The sequence below is a fragment of the Plasmodium gonderi genome (assembly GCF_002157705.1).
Source record: "Plasmodium gonderi DNA, contig: Chr05, whole genome shotgun sequence".
Taxonomy (NCBI): domain Eukaryota; phylum Apicomplexa; class Aconoidasida; order Haemosporida; family Plasmodiidae; genus Plasmodium; species Plasmodium gonderi.
In genome coordinates, this window is record NW_021628930.1 from 972,511 (window position 1) to 988,034 (window position 15,524).

The 15,524-nt window shown below is 30.7% G+C and overlaps 5 protein-coding genes across 5 annotated transcripts; 4 read left to right on the forward strand and 1 right to left on the reverse strand.

The window, feature by feature from the left end:
- Positions 1 to 538: 538 nt before the first annotated feature.
- Positions 539 to 2,881, forward strand: PGO_052230 (hypothetical protein, conserved; the record flags this gene model as incomplete). The annotated part of the gene is made up of 5 exons (XM_028686601.1): positions 539 to 1,345; positions 1,923 to 2,039; positions 2,239 to 2,325; positions 2,547 to 2,641; positions 2,872 to 2,881. The coding sequence occupies 5 exons, from the start codon at positions 539 to 541 to the stop codon at positions 2,879 to 2,881; spliced, it is 1,116 nt and encodes a 371-aa protein (XP_028542402.1).
- Positions 2,882 to 4,390: 1,509 nt separating this feature from the next.
- On the forward strand, positions 4,391 to 7,605 carry PGO_052240 (hypothetical protein, conserved; the record flags this gene model as incomplete). The annotated part of the gene is made up of 10 exons (XM_028686602.1): positions 4,391 to 4,480; positions 4,658 to 4,735; positions 5,001 to 5,309; positions 5,419 to 5,679; positions 5,992 to 6,051; positions 6,314 to 6,405; positions 6,637 to 6,753; positions 6,952 to 7,054; positions 7,204 to 7,286; positions 7,461 to 7,605. The coding sequence occupies 10 exons, from the start codon at positions 4,391 to 4,393 to the stop codon at positions 7,603 to 7,605; spliced, it is 1,338 nt and encodes a 445-aa protein (XP_028542403.1).
- Positions 7,606 to 8,163: 558 nt separating this feature from the next.
- PGO_052250 (hypothetical protein, conserved) lies at positions 8,164 to 9,381 on the forward strand (the record flags this gene model as incomplete). The annotated part of the gene is made up of 2 exons (XM_028686603.1): positions 8,164 to 8,455; positions 8,888 to 9,381. 2 exons carry the CDS (start codon positions 8,164 to 8,166, stop codon positions 9,379 to 9,381), a joined length of 786 nt encoding a protein of 261 aa, XP_028542404.1.
- Positions 9,382 to 11,879: 2,498 nt separating this feature from the next.
- Positions 11,880 to 12,290, forward strand: PGO_052260 (Got1 domain containing protein; the record flags this gene model as incomplete). Its single annotated transcript, XM_028686604.1, has 1 exon — positions 11,880 to 12,290. One exon carries the CDS (start codon positions 11,880 to 11,882, stop codon positions 12,288 to 12,290), a length of 411 nt encoding a protein of 136 aa, XP_028542405.1.
- Positions 12,291 to 12,916: 626 nt separating this feature from the next.
- Positions 12,917 to 14,334, reverse strand: PGO_052270 (hypothetical protein, conserved; the record flags this gene model as incomplete). The annotated part of the gene is made up of 2 exons (XM_028686605.1): positions 12,917 to 13,940; positions 14,267 to 14,334. 2 exons carry the CDS (start codon positions 14,332 to 14,334, stop codon positions 12,917 to 12,919), a joined length of 1,092 nt encoding a protein of 363 aa, XP_028542406.1.
- Between the last annotated feature and the right edge of the window lie 1,190 nt (positions 14,335 to 15,524).

Here is a 15,524-nt window from a genome sequence, read left to right on the forward strand (position 1 = left end):
AAAAAAAAAAAAAAAAAAATTACGTATTTAACCAATTTTGACATGTAATGAGCATATTTTTTGTTTTTGTATATTCCGCCTTTTTAAGAACCCTTAAAAACTTGTAACCGATGTATTATTAGAAAAAAGCACTTTTTTTTTTTTTTTTTTTTTTTTTCTTTTTAAGTATTTTAAATATATATATATATATTTTTTTTTTTTTTAAATCCTCCATGATGATATACTATCTTAACATGTATTAAAAGAAGTGGGCTAAATTATCACATTAAAGACAAATGCTTTTAAGAGTGACACAAACATGTAGCTTTTGTAGAATCGTCTATTTTTATGTAGAACAAGTAAAAAGGTGGACAAAGACAACACAGCATGGAGAATCAATACATACATTATAGATGTAATGAAAACAAACAAGAATCATACGCACATGCACATATGTACATATGCTTTACATCTTATATATACGTTTTTGCTCAAAGTGTAATATCGAACGGATGATGTCAGTAACAGTGTTTTCACGGAAAAACTTAAAATAACAATTATGAATTTGCCATATGTATGTAGCTCCACTTACACAAACCAAAATTTGTACACAAAGGATGCGGGTGTTAAGAAGCACAAAATAACTCCTTTTCCAAGAATGAACGTTAATGATCATTTGACCATTTTCCCCTTTGCACATTATAATGCAAATCTTTTAAATAATGAATCTAAATTGAAAATGCATAAGAATAAAGTGTTTGGAATACCAATTGATGTTACTGATATGAGGATGAAATCAAAACATTTTAACAGTTCAATTGGTAGCACCAAGAACAACAATCAAAATATAACGTATCAACTGTTAAACAAAAATGATGTATCAGAAAAGGGGAAATATATATTCGAATCAACAGTTCCGAAAAGTGCGATTAACTCGCAGGCTTTAAATATGAAGATGAACAGTTCAAGCAGTGTATATGTAGAAAAGTGTAATCGAGTTATAATTTTTGATTTGGATGATACATTAATTCCTACGTATTGGATAAGATCTTTTTTATGTACAAAAAATACACTTAGTTATAAGCAGGCTCTGAGAGAAATGAAGAAAGAAATTCATTTAAATAAAAAATGTAATTTTGAATCAGTGGTTTGTTCTGTAATCCATTTGGCCGTGTCCTTAGCACACACAGTATTCATTGTAACTAATGCACGTAGTGACAAATGGGTAGAGACAGTAAGATGGTTATTTCCCCAATTTTCGAAATTACTTCTCCATTGTCACATTCCAATTATAAGGACAGATCAATTCATGGAGCCCTCTCCCTTCAACGTGCAGGAATATTTTCGATTTTGGATGAGTGCTAAGGTATGCCACCTGAGAGTGAGAATGGCATAGCGTGGGGGGGCGTATGTTTGTACACGTGAAAAGTAAAAAAAAAGATAAGAATAAGGACAAAAATGAAAAATAAAATGAAAATAAAAATAAAGTAAACAAATAAAATAAAAACAAAAAATAAGAAAAAAGAAGTGAAAACAAAAAATAAGAAAAAAGAAGTGAAAACAAAAAATAAGAAAAAAGAAGTGAAAACAAAAAATAAGAAAAAAGAAGTGAAAACAAAAAATAAGAAAAAAGAAGTGAAAATAAAAAATAAGAAAAAAGAAGTGAAAATAAAAAATAAGTAAAAAGAAGTGAAAACAAAAAATAAGTAAAAAGAAGTGAAAACAAAAAATAAGTAAACAAATAAAGTCAAAATAAAATAAAAATTTGCTTGCACCCCACCCCCCACCCCCCTCACTTGTACGTATCTTTACGTGGGAAAAAAAGAAATGAGCGATTCGACTGTGTCAAAATGGTGAAAATATAATAAAAAAGAATAAACACGCATATGGTTCCATGTATCCATCCCCTTTTATATGTTCCTCCTTTATAACATATTTTGTAGAAAAAAAAGTTTGATGAAATTCTTAAAGAGCACTTCAATTTTTATCGTAATTACATTTCAAACAAAATTGACTTTATTTCTCTGGGAGACACCGATTTTGAAGAAGTGGCGACATATGTACGATTGAAAAATGAGAGACTTCACTTCCTAGTTAGAAGTGTTATTATAACTGTTGGGCATTTTACACGTTTCATTACGCGTCAGTCCAATAGCTCATGCGTACGAATGAACATGTGTGTGTGCATATACATACATCTGTATAAGTATATATATGTACATATATGTACATATTATCTCTCCGTTTGCACTTATGTAGGAGCTACAATTAGCTAACACTGGGTTAATTAACAAAGCTTTTAATGTGAAGGTACAAGGGGGACTATCCCTGGAAGACTTCACAGGGGTGAGAGAAAATGAAAGATTTTCATGTGTGTCTGCATTCGTGTGTCCCTGTCTATCTACACATCTATGACAGTATACGTGTACTTCTGTGTCATATCGCGTGTGCATGTCTGTGCCATATCGTGTGTACATGTCTGTGCCATATTGTGTGTACATGTCTGTGCCAACTTATGTACAGTTCTACACGTACATTTCACAATGCTCATTTATGAATCTTCGCAGCAATTAAAATTGATCCAAGTGGCCATGTCTATAATCTCCAAAGGGTCGTACGAATACAAATATTTAGCTCTGTCTGGATCCGTTCAAATTAGAATGTAAATGCACAAATTGAAAAAAGTCTTTAATTTGATATACACAAATGAGAAGATGTAATGACTTGAAGAAAAAATCGCTTAAGGCGACGCGCCCGTTTTAAAAAAGTCTGAAAGGGTTTAACTAATTAGTTAGTTAATTAGTTAATTAGTAAACTAGTTAATTAGTAAACTCGTTAATTATTTACTTGTTTTTATTATTTTATTTTATTTTATTTTTTTTTTTTGTTCAGGTTCTCATAGACAGGAAGACATGCAACAATGGCTTATTAGTTATTTTATGATTATGATGATGATTATTACTTTATTACTTTTTTTTTCTTGTCCTTAATTAGCAACCAATAAACACGAATTAACCTTTTTTTTTTTTTTAACATATAATGTGAGAAATTTGAGGTAGGTTTTTTCTACCTGAAACCTTGAATTTTTCCGTTATTCAATTTTTACAACATGTTTTATTGTGCACATGTGAGTAGTTATCGTTAAAACATGTGTGCATATGCATAAGAATACTTGCACATATATAGTATACGGTATTTATCTACGCATATGTAAGCACTTTTTTTTTTTTTTTAAATTATTGTTAAAAGCTTTTTTGTATAATTATTATCCTTAGATCTAACTTTTTAAATATATATTTCTTTGCTTTCCGACTTTATAGTATGCAATTCAAATGTTTTTACCGTTTTGAATATATATGCAGCTGTACATGTATGTATATACGTATGTATGTGTGTGAGTGTGGATATATATATATATATATATTTACACATATATATATGTACACACCTGTTTTTATAACTTTACTGTCTATGTTTGAAATAACGTTTTTTTTTTTTTTTTCACGTTTATACCACCCCACCTCCATATGCTGATCCGCTTTCCCAGTAATATTATGAGTGAAGAAATGTGTATATTTTTAAAATTATTCGTTTTAATTTGTATATGTGTTTATTTGTTAAATGTGGAATTCTTTTAACTTTTTAGTGGCATATCAGAAGTGATTGGAGTGATATTTTTTTTTTTTTTTTTTTTGATGTATTTTTCGTTTGTTTATTTAGTCGTAAATAATTATTAATTTTTCTCTTTTTAAAAACTTTCCTTTATGATCTTATTATTTTTTTTTAATAAATTTTAAGAATTTTTGCATGTGAAAAAAAAAAAAAAAAATAAATAAAAGTAAAGAAAAGAAAAGGTGTATAAACTTTATTAAAAGATGCACGAGACACATATGCTTCCTAATTGTGCATAAAAATTTTACGAACAAATTCATAAGACATAACGTACTCAGACCATATCCATGCCTTATGCTCATTTGGGAGAGAATAAATTTCCTCTACATTTTAAATGTTCTTCTGTTTTTGAGTCCTTTTTTATAGTGATGTATGTCCATTTTAAATTTGGAAAAACAAATTTTGGGGTGGGGGTATCATTTGTGTTGGAAGATCAAACAATAAATTTAAAATTCCATGCATGCATGTATGCATGTTTTTTTTTTTTTTTTTTTTTTCGCGTGTGTAAATGGTTAGGACCATTTGAAACTGTTCCATACTGCATGAAAATATAAACATACATATCCATGTATGTTTACACATGCACAAGGTCTTGCATAGCAACAAACAGTATTTTGTGCATGAAGAACAGTGGGAACGGGAGAGGTTTGGAAACATTGCTAATCTACCATGTAGGGAACATTTCCTCCCAAGTTTATCATTTCAAAAATAAAGGACTTGAAAAAAAAAAAAAAAAAAAATGATAAAAAATAAGGGAATGAAAAAACAAGATATTAGCAAGTTAAAGAAAACCACAGGAGCACGCAATAAAAAAAAAACAACTCCCTCGGTATATATATGAATAGGATACATATCATAACCACGCGCATTAGTGATGTGCATAAACATATGCATACATTTGTATATACACATTTATATGTATACATTTATGTGTAAGCATATATATCATTATCTAAGCTTAAATGTATACTTGCTATCTTCGAACATTTTTTGTTTTTTTTGGAAGAAAAATATTTCAAATGAAAAGAAAAACGATATTCCCCCCACCATTTTGAGATGGATAGATTTGCTGAAAAATTTGAAGGTTCACCAGAAAAGGGAAAATGAGCAGTGCAGTCGTCATAAGATTTACTGAAAAAAAATAATAAAATAATAATCTTAGTCCTGCAGATGTATAGACGTGTAGATACATAGACGTATTGATGTATGAACATGTTGATGCGTAGACGTGTTGATGTATGAACATGTTGATGCAGTAGAGCGTATGTGTACAGACGTACACAAATGCATGCACATGTACCGGCCTGCACACAGCTGCCTCATTCGATCCTTTCACTTTGTCACCCCAGCTGAAGCAGCTAAAAAAAAACATAGATGATGAAATCAGGAACCATGAAGTAAACAAAAACATCAACGATAAACTTCTGTTCTTTTTGAATGATGAATTGGAGGAAGAAACCATTTTCGATAAAATAGAAGAAATGAAAAATGGAAAGTTAAGCATGCTGGTAGAGATACACAAAGAAAACATGACAAATTTACAAAAACGATTTGAGGAAGATATAAACAAGCTTTTTAACCATTTTGAAGAAGACCGAGAAATTCTACTCAGAAATAGGAACACAATCATTCACAACATAAATATGTTTTATAAGCAGGTGGGCTATTCTTTCACTTTCCAATCGATTCGCAAAGTGTATTAAACTGACAAGAATCGCTTTTGTGTCGATATCTCAGCGGTTCATTGTATTTTAATTCACTACTCAGATTGAACAGAAACAACAGATGACTAAAATGAATCTGCAAAAGGAAGAATTCGAAATGATGGATGAAATTTACAAAAACTATATAGCGGAGAGATATATCTGCAACCACAAATTTGAGAAATTCAAAGAAGAAGACGATATAAAATTTAATAGTCTGATCAATGCAAATAAGAAGATTCTGAATGAGGCAAGCGAGAATTACAACTCCGTTATAGACAAGTATGAGAAAAATAAGAAAAACATGCTATCTAAGGAGAAAGAGGTACATAGAATGACATTCTGAGCTGCATGGGGATAACCATGTATACCCATGTCGGAAGTTTTTCGTCAATTTTGAAGGCAATAGCTTCTCATAGCCACTTGCTTCGCATTAGTGTATGTATATGTGCAGGTCTATACATATGTACATATATATATATATGTTTAAGTGCATGTCTATGCTTATTTTTGCTTTATTTTTATCTTGTTTTTATGTAGCTTATTATTTTTGCTTCATTTTACTTGCATTTTGTTCATTATTTTTATTTGTTCTTTATTCACTTTTTACACTCCATTCTGTATCCCACTTTGGAAGGTGCACGAATTGGAATTGAAAATTGATAACTGGAAATTAAAACTGGAGAATGAGATAAAGGTTAATACTAAGTGTTGCGTTGATTCGGGTTAATTATCCTCCTATTGGCGAGAAAAGAACATAGGAGATATCGCTCTTTTGGTGCCACAGTTGCTGTTTCGCTCATTTGTTTGTTTATCTGTCTGTTACACTGCCTCTTTGCTTGTCTGCTACACAGCCTCTTTTCATGTCTGTTAATTTACCTGAGTGCATGCTCACTTTTTTGCAATCCCCTTTATTATCATATATTTTTTTATTTTTTCCAATTTGTGCCACAAGTCAGATTTACGAAATACAAATTGAGAGACTTCGAAATGAGAAGACACAACTGTTAAATCATATAAGAGCAATCAAGATGATACTTCAAAAATTAAAGTGCGTCAAATAGTTTGAAACCACAAGCTAATAAGATCATGAGAGAGGAGTAAAAACATTTCCCTCATGTTTTGCCTGTTTTTGTATAGCTACACTTTTTTTGTAGTGTTGTGTGCCTTCTTTTTTTTTTTTTTTTTTTTTTTTTTTTGAAGGTAGAAACTGTATTGATAGTTATAATCACAGAATTTGTATAAAAACAAATAAATATCTACGTGTGTATCTCCCCTTCAGGTATAATGATAAACAAAGGCTTATAGATATCACTGTGAATTCAAGTAAATGCATTAACATGTTGGAGGAAAACCTTGTTCTTGCGAACAAGTTGATAAATGCAAATAACATGTGCAGGTATTTTTTTTTCTCTTTTTTTTCTTTCTTACAGCTCTCAGTGTATATGTAATGTGTTTGAAAGTGCTTCTCCAAATACGCATATATATACAAACAAGCATATATATGTGTATTTGTACATGTATATGTTTGTCCCACGTGTGGAAATGAACAAACATTTCTAGGAACACATCAATCTCTGATGTTTTCTTTTTTAAGGAGATACGAAACAGAGAGAGAAAAAATTGTCTCATCCTTGGAAGTGACACATCTGGAAAATGAAGCTAACCCTCTTCAAGTAGAACAGGAGGAAGAATTGATGGTAAACTTGTAAACACACCTCTGCGTGTTATTGCGAGTGTACACGCAGTCATATCAAGTATCGTTGGTGATTTTCCGTTAGTGATTATATTTTCCTGATTATATGTTAATTATTTTCACTTCCATCATTTTTTTTTTTTTTCTCAACAGATCTGTATGCAAAAGAAAAACGAAGATAGGGCTAAACTTCTTGAGAACTTTTTTAGGCGAAAAAACAAAGCCATCTTGGACATGTTAGTTCAGGAGAAAAAAAAAAAAATAAAATAAAAAAAAAATACAGTACAATAGAAAAAAAAAAAAAATCTGTCAAAGCACTTCTTCCCAGGAGGATTCATATGCAATGTGCTAAAAGCACACACAAGAGTAACATAAGAACATAGCCATTTTTGCCTTTTCCCACATCATAGAATTCTTTTGAAAAAGGAATTGCATATTCTTAAAAGGAAAAACAAAGAATACAATGAAATCATTGACGATATGGATAATAAATTAAATTTAAACAAGAAGGTGAATTTTAAGGAAGGCGACTTTGTCATAAGGTCTGCATTATAATAATCTAAGGTTTTTTTTTTTTTTTTTTTTTTTTTTTTTTTTTTTTTTTTTCTTCTTTCCATAATGTTTTTTTCTGTGGGAAGTTATCGTGGAATGTACACTATTGTGTATTTTGTATATATGTGAAGATATGTTCACGAATTTGTGCTTTTTTCCATGAATGCACAAGTTCGCTGCTGAAATTTTTTGGGTCCATTTATTTAGAGCATTCCAAAAAAATTCTTTATATTTCCGGATTCATTTTTTTCTCATTTTTGCTACTGTGTAATTTTCACATTGCTACTGAGCCGTTTCTATGCCAACCGTGCGAAATGTGATGAACTAAGAATGACATAAGTAAAATAGAAAAAACTTGTGTAAAAACTTAAAGAACTTGGGCACCCAGTTTCTGTACGCTCATATTCATAAGAAAAAAAACGGAACGATGTCAATTTGCAACCACACACACATGGTACCTATCTTACTATTTCTTCTTACAATCTGAGACTTGTCTCATCCCAGCTGTTATACTAACTGCTAGTAGCACGATCTGTTGGTCCCCCGCCCCCTCCCAGCATCATGAAAACATGGGATATTTTTATCAAATCTCAAGGAATTCGTCTCTGTGGGACAAAATATGATATACCTGACTTTTTTATTAAGGGCCCCAAATTAGGGTCTATAAAAATGAACAATTTGTGGGAAAGAAGTAATGAAGAAGTGTTAAACAATAGTAAGAAAAATACACCAATCAGTTGTCATCAATATGGAAAAGATGGGGACTTCTATGAGAGACTTATCAGAATTTACGTAGATATCATTTTCAATTCGGGAAAATACCCTGCACATGTTCAGCATTTGCACATTTTTTGTAAGAAATAAAGAGGAGAAAATGAAATGTAAAATATGGGACAAAAAAAGAGAAAAAAAAAAAAAAAAAAAAAAAAAACATGCAATTCTATGTATTTATCCCATCGATCTTATTCTTTAATATATCCTAATTTGGAAGTCCCATTAAGAAGTGGAGGAAAATCAACATATTTCTCCCTTCTTCTATGGAATAAAATATGAGTTATATTTTCCATTCGTTCGTTGTGTTATAGACCTGTGTTTTATTCAAAACATTTATGGGATATATCAAAATGGGTGTATATATATACACATATACATATATGTATATACTTCCGCTCCCACCCTAGAGCATTATGAGATAAAGTATTTCTTTTTTTTCATAAGAACTACTTACAATGGAGGAAAACATATATACCATTTAACTCGGTTCTACCACGCCCCTTTTTTGTAGGTAGGGAATTACTAAAAGACAAGGTGCTGAATTTGAAAAGTAGTAAAAATCATAAGAGGATACTACTTAAATGTGAAGAATGTGGGAACCCCGAAACCGAAAATCTGAACGAATATCTTGTTCACTTAAATGATGAAGCATTAAAAAATAAGAAATTAACAGAAAATGAGCAGAACAAAATATTCGAAACTGTAAAAAAAATTTACAACTATAAAAATGTGTTATATGTATTATTTACATTAGAACATAACAGAATTATGTTTAATTATAGTGAACACTTATTTCTAAAACATATCCAAAATTGTTTTTTAAATTCTGCTGTCAGTAGTAGAATGGACATATATCGGTATATAAAAAGGTTTGGAGCAGACAATGTTTGTATTTATATTTGCGAATATTCTAACCATGCAGATATTTTGAAGAAGCGTCATGAAATTGTTAAGAATTTATTTTTCAATTATAAGCAAAATGGGAAAATAAGTTTTCGTACTTAGGTGAAAACTGATATACGTAGTCGAGGAGAAAGTGATGGGGCAAAGGAGAAATTATTGTAGTGTTACTTCTCTGGGGAGTTGAATGAATAACATGTTGTTCTCAATTGGTTATGATAAATTTATGTAAGAATTGGGTTATCATACTTTTTTAAATGAGAACAAAAATGATGTGAATCGTTAGTCCAATTGTGTATTTTTTTTTTTTTTTTTTTTTTTTTTTTAAATTTTGTCCAAAATTAAGCTGTCTCTTTTGTATGAACGGACAGGCGAGTCAATTTTTTTTTTTTTTTTTTAAAACTTTGTTTTGCATGAATAATCGTGCGAATGGGAGAAAAGTATAATTCAGGAAATCCTGAATGTAAAAACGATTGATAGTGTGTACTTCTTATGTACAGGTGAAAAGGAGGGAATCGTAATAAATTCAGTGCCACATGTATAGTTGTAGGGATGAAAAGCCCGTAAGAGGGCCATAGTAAAACAGAACAAATCCAGCACAAGCAGATTTTTTTTAAAATGCAGAAAACGGGAACACATTGTATGTGTGCATATATTTATATGGTACATATGTGTATGGTGTATATATAGGGATATATTTACACATAGGCATAGACCATCCCTCTCTTTGAATTTCGCTCACATTTCATGAGCAAACCATAGGCACACTTCTCTACGTTCCCTTAGAAATTTTCTCAGACCAAATTTACGAATTCGATGTGATGTTGCATACATGCAAAATTTCACACAAACCTTTGTTTTCTCCACTTCGAACGTTTACGTTCGATGGGGTGGTAATAAACCCATATGTAGCGCTTGTATGCGTACGTGGAAAAACATATACACTTGTATACATATATATATGTACGTATTTGTATATATATTTGTACATATATGTATATATATTTGTACATATATGTATATATATTTGTTTATATATGTATATATATTTGCACATATTTATATACATATACACATGTACGTATTTGTATACCCATATATACTTGTGTGTAACACAAAAATTAGTGAATATATTTTTGAACCTTGTGCGTTTTGCATTTACTTGTAACAATTTATCCAATGTTCGAAAACTTGCCATTGACAAGAAAAAAAAAAATAATAAATAAAACAAAATGAGACAAAATGCAAAGCAATAAAATGAAAGGGAAGCAAAATAAAATGTAACACTAAGCGGCTGCAAAAGGAGCAACCACATTTTTGCGTTGCTGTTTATCCCAGTTAACTTCAAAGATTTGAAATGTTCAAAATTTGCGTGTTGCTAAAAAATGTGTGAACACAATTACAAAAAAAAAAAAAAAGGAAAAAAAAAAAAAAGGAAAAAAAAAAAAAAGAAAAAAAAAAAAAGGGAAAAAAAAAAAAAGGAAAAAAAAAAAAGGGAAAAAAAAAAAAAAAAAAACATATAAACATATATATATAATATACATCTATATATGTATATTTTTTTTTGTTTGTAACATTGTTTCAAAAGTAATTACTCTCTACAATTAAATAACCGATGATTTTCGCTATTTGCTGAATTGTAGTGTTTAAAAAAATTGGCGTTTTGTACATCAACAAATTGACAGTTTGGTCATTGGGCAGTTTTTTTTCTTTTAGAAGTTTTTCCATTTGGAAAATTTCGCAATTAGATGTTTTTCGATTTTTACCCACGCTACTGTACATATATAGTAACATATAAATAATAATCCTATCCCCCCCCCCCCCTCCCTGAAGCACATAACCCAGGGAAGAAAAACGACAAAGGAACTGATAAATGAACGTTTGAAATATTACATATGATGGAGAGTTAAGTGTTAATTTAAACGAAGAATTTGTGATGACGTATTATCATTTCTGTTCTCCTTAAAATTCTCGAAGCAAATTAGAGGCTAATCGACCTCCTGTTATATGTTATCTACCATATGCAGGGTTCCAAAAAAAAAAAAAAAAATTGGAGGAAATAAATAAAAAAAAAGAGAAGAAAGGAACAACTCTATGTATAGACCATAATGAATGGTATGTATATATATATATATATGTACGTAGCAAGACGAAGAGTAAAAACGAAGGCATTGCGTAGAAGTTGTAAAGAATTATAAGTAAAAAACTGCAAAGAAGTTGCACGCAAGATGCATATGTAATCTGTAACGAAGAAGTCTTGCCACAAATCGAACATTGTATTAGCATCCACTCATAGCACTCTGTTGGTCAGCCAGGGTATAAGGGGACTCAAAGTAGAGAGAAAGAGATAAGAAACGGGAAGAAAGAAGACGTAGTAGAAAGAAAGAAGACGTAGTAGAAAGAAAGAAGACGTAGTAGAAAGAAAGAAGACGTAGGAGAAAGAAAGAAGACGTAGGAGAAAGAAAGAAGACGTAAGAGAAAGAAAGAAGACGTAAGAGAAAGAAAGAAGACGTAGAACAAAGGCAGAGAAGAAAAAACAAAGCAATCCCTTCACGCGCACCCCCAAACCTCCTCTTGTCTGTAAATGTGAAAAATAAAAAAAAATGTTAGATGAGAACAAAACGGCGGGATTACTACTCTTATTCTTAGGAATTGCGTCAGGGTTTATTGGAGTGTTTTTATTTTTTGACAAATTTTTTTTATGTATTTCGAATGTGTTTTTTTTGATGGGCTTATATTTCTTAGTTGGGACAACAAAAATTGTGCGATTTTTTATGAACCGGAAAAAAATTGCAGGAAGTGCTAGTTACCTTTTTGGATTTTTCTTAATTCTCATGAGTAGAACATTCATTGGAGTTTTATTTCAAGCATATGGAATATACAAATTATTCTTTTCGTTCTTACCAAACATTGTTAATTTTGTGAAGTACTCTCCTCTAAGTTTTATTTTAGAAATTCCTGGCATCAAGCACTTAAGTGAGTATATCGTGAATAATAAGCGATTACCAATTTGAGTGTTTGATATGTGTCTCAACTTATATGTCTGGACATCTGCTTGGACATATTTACACCTACATATGTGCATGTATATTTTTATGGGTACAGAAACACACAAACACATTAGCCCCCACATTGCAACTTTTTCTCCATCATCTCTGCTTCGATTTTTCCTACTTTTTGCACCTCATCCTTGCATAGTATACATGTGACACATTACACTGTGTGTCCCTCTTAAATGTCACCATTTTTGAAGAACACATATGAATAACTTTCTCGATTTTAAAAAAAAGCTCAATCAACACATGTAAAATTGGTCTCTTTCCTTTACCCCTCGTGAGTTATATTAACTCGCATGGGAGTTGTGCTGCTTATAAGTTTGATGATTGCTTTGTAAAATGTGAAGAAGTAGGGTGGAAAAAAAAAAAAGGAATAACTAAATATGATGTAACTAACAAATGAACGAAATGTGATCAGAAGATCAAGGCGTTGAGAAAAACACTAGAACGCTCCACATGCATTTTATACAAGTACTTTACAGGAAAACACCCCAGAAGGGGCCTGATGAAATATGGATGTGTTTTTTTTTTTTTTTTTTTTTTTTTTTTTTTCTTCTTTCCCTGAAAGAGTGGAAAAAAAAACTTCAGAGTGCTCTAAATCCAGAGTCATTAATTTCGAAATTGATAGATTTGTATTTCCTCAAAAATTCTGAATACTTGATGGACATCTTTCGAGCAATTTTATTGTTTTTTTTTTTTTTTTTAAATATTATAATTGTATTGGAGCATGGGCAATTGATAACATAATCAAAAATGTTAAAACAAAAACCAGAGTATTCTTTTTTTAGTTGGGAATTATTAAGTAGCAATAAAAAAAAGTTTTTTTCATATGCCAAATTTTTTAAACATATAGACACTCTCGTAAAGAGTTGACATTTTTTATAAGCATCTAGGTTCTCGTTTCCATTAAAAACACAATTCATTGAATCAATTACAAGAAGAGAAATCTTATGATATCTCAAAATGTGGTATATGTCTTTTTCGATTAATGAGAACAATTCCTTTTCATCGTTTATTTTTTGTATGTAAAAGTTTTTTAGTGCACTAAGTACATGCTTTTGCGTTTTGTTTTCCTTCTGGAGGTTCAGTGTGTCGTCCATATTCCCATTAAGGGTGTCTTCTCTATTGGAGTAGCTTACCGTGTTGCAATTGTTTGCTCGATCGGAGTAGCTTACCATGTTGCAATTGTTTGCGTCGCTCCAGTTATCCCAGTCACTGCAAATGTCAATGTCAGTCGGACATTCCAACTGTTCAGCCCTCTTTTCATGAGCACTTGGAAAGGGACTAGTGCTTGTAGACCCTGGAGGGGAAGCACTATTACTATGAATGTTTTTTGTCTTAAAATGTATGCGTGAATCCTTTAAGTCCAACTTATTTTTAATTATTTCTTTCAACCTGTGTATAGGAAACATTCTGTTAAAATAAACGTAAAAAACTATGGTCTGTCTGTTTTCCTCAAGAATTTTTAAAAGATGTTCTGCACACAGGGTTAAAGCGAATTGCGTCTTTCCACTACCTGAGATCCCTACAATTTCTACAAGACTGTAGTTTAACATTCCATTTTCGAAGAATCGATTTAGTTTTTTATCATCGAATTGGAGCCTTTTCCTGTAGGGAGCGAGGTGTTTGTGTGCATATTTGTGTAAAGTTACAAATTAGTGTGTGTCATCAAATATCAGTACGTTCATCCCTTGTTCGGAAGAAAGAAGTTCATGGTACGACAAACAAAGGCAAAAAAAAAAAAAAAATAAAATAAATAAATAAATCAAGTCATACAAATGATATTCACAAAGTGTACTATGTAAGTAAAACAATACAGCAAGGTTCTACATAAAATTCTACTTTCTTTTTGACGTAGTGCCTTTTTTTATCATGCATTTTTTTTTTTTTTTTTATTATTAATTTATTTATTTTTTCCGTACCCCTGAAATTACCTGTCCCTTTTGTTAAACGAAACATCTTCAAAAATTCGTTCAACAGATCTACACGTGGATTCTTCCATCAGTGAAAAGAGTGGAATAAGGAACAATACTTCATGCTTTTTTTTTTTTTTTTTTAAATATATCTTCTTTTAATAAATTTATTTATACTTGTTTTTCTTTCCTAATGACTATGAATCCAAAGAAAGGATGTAGAAAAAACATGTGTCCTCTTAGGTTAACCCTTTGACATATCTTACAGTGTGATATGGTGTGATAAGGAAATGTTCGCTCGTTTTGTGAAGTAATATTTTTGTGTTTTGTCTTTTAAAAAATAAAATAGAATAAAAAAAAAAAAAAAAAAAAACCTAGCTTATAAATTATTTATTACAATTTTAAACCCTTCCTCCTCCTGTAAGAATGTTCGTATATCGAAACCTGTGAGAAAATTCCCCTTTTTTTCTAAGTAGTTTTATTCGAAAGCAAACGGTTAAAATGGATGAACAAATAAAGGAAAGTAATAAACGTGTGAATAAATTGGACTGCAAATAATAGGCTCAAATGATGTGTGCAAGTGCACAAATACAGCGAATCAGATAAAAGCAAACGCGTGAAGGGGAAGGAGTGTTAAAATTCGACATTTTACAGAATAAGAGTTATAATATTTTGAAATGTGTTTCACATACCCCAGCTGAAAGGAGGGCGCAAATATATGGTATACACCTTTACAATACAATCATATGTGGGGACTTCTTTTGTGTGAATTAGAATGGTGATAGATCTATTTGTGATGTAATGGAAAAGAAGAAGAAAAAAAGAAGAAATTAACCATTATAATCACTATGCTATAAGCTAAATTATTGAGATATTGTGTGTGGAATTCTTCTAGAGCAACGCTAGAATTATGTGTTAAAATTCATTGTTGGAGTACCTGTTTGAGATGTGAAAAGAGGTACGTTATTTTATTTATTTGTTTTTTTTTTTTTTTTACCACTATACGTGAGCATTGTATACATATAAATTATTTTGCTTATGGAAATGTATATGAAAAAAAAAAAAAAAAGAATTTGGCTTAATTGATAGGAAGGAGGCAAGCTTTTGCTGACTTGATTGAGTACCACCTCAAATATTAGTAGTGACTCTGACCCTGCAGGTAAAAATTACGTACACAATAGAGAAGAAAAAAAATTCGTACTTATTCGGAAAAAAAATAACTCTCAAGGCTTACTTCCATTCATGTATGTGAATATGCTTTATATGACTCATTACATGT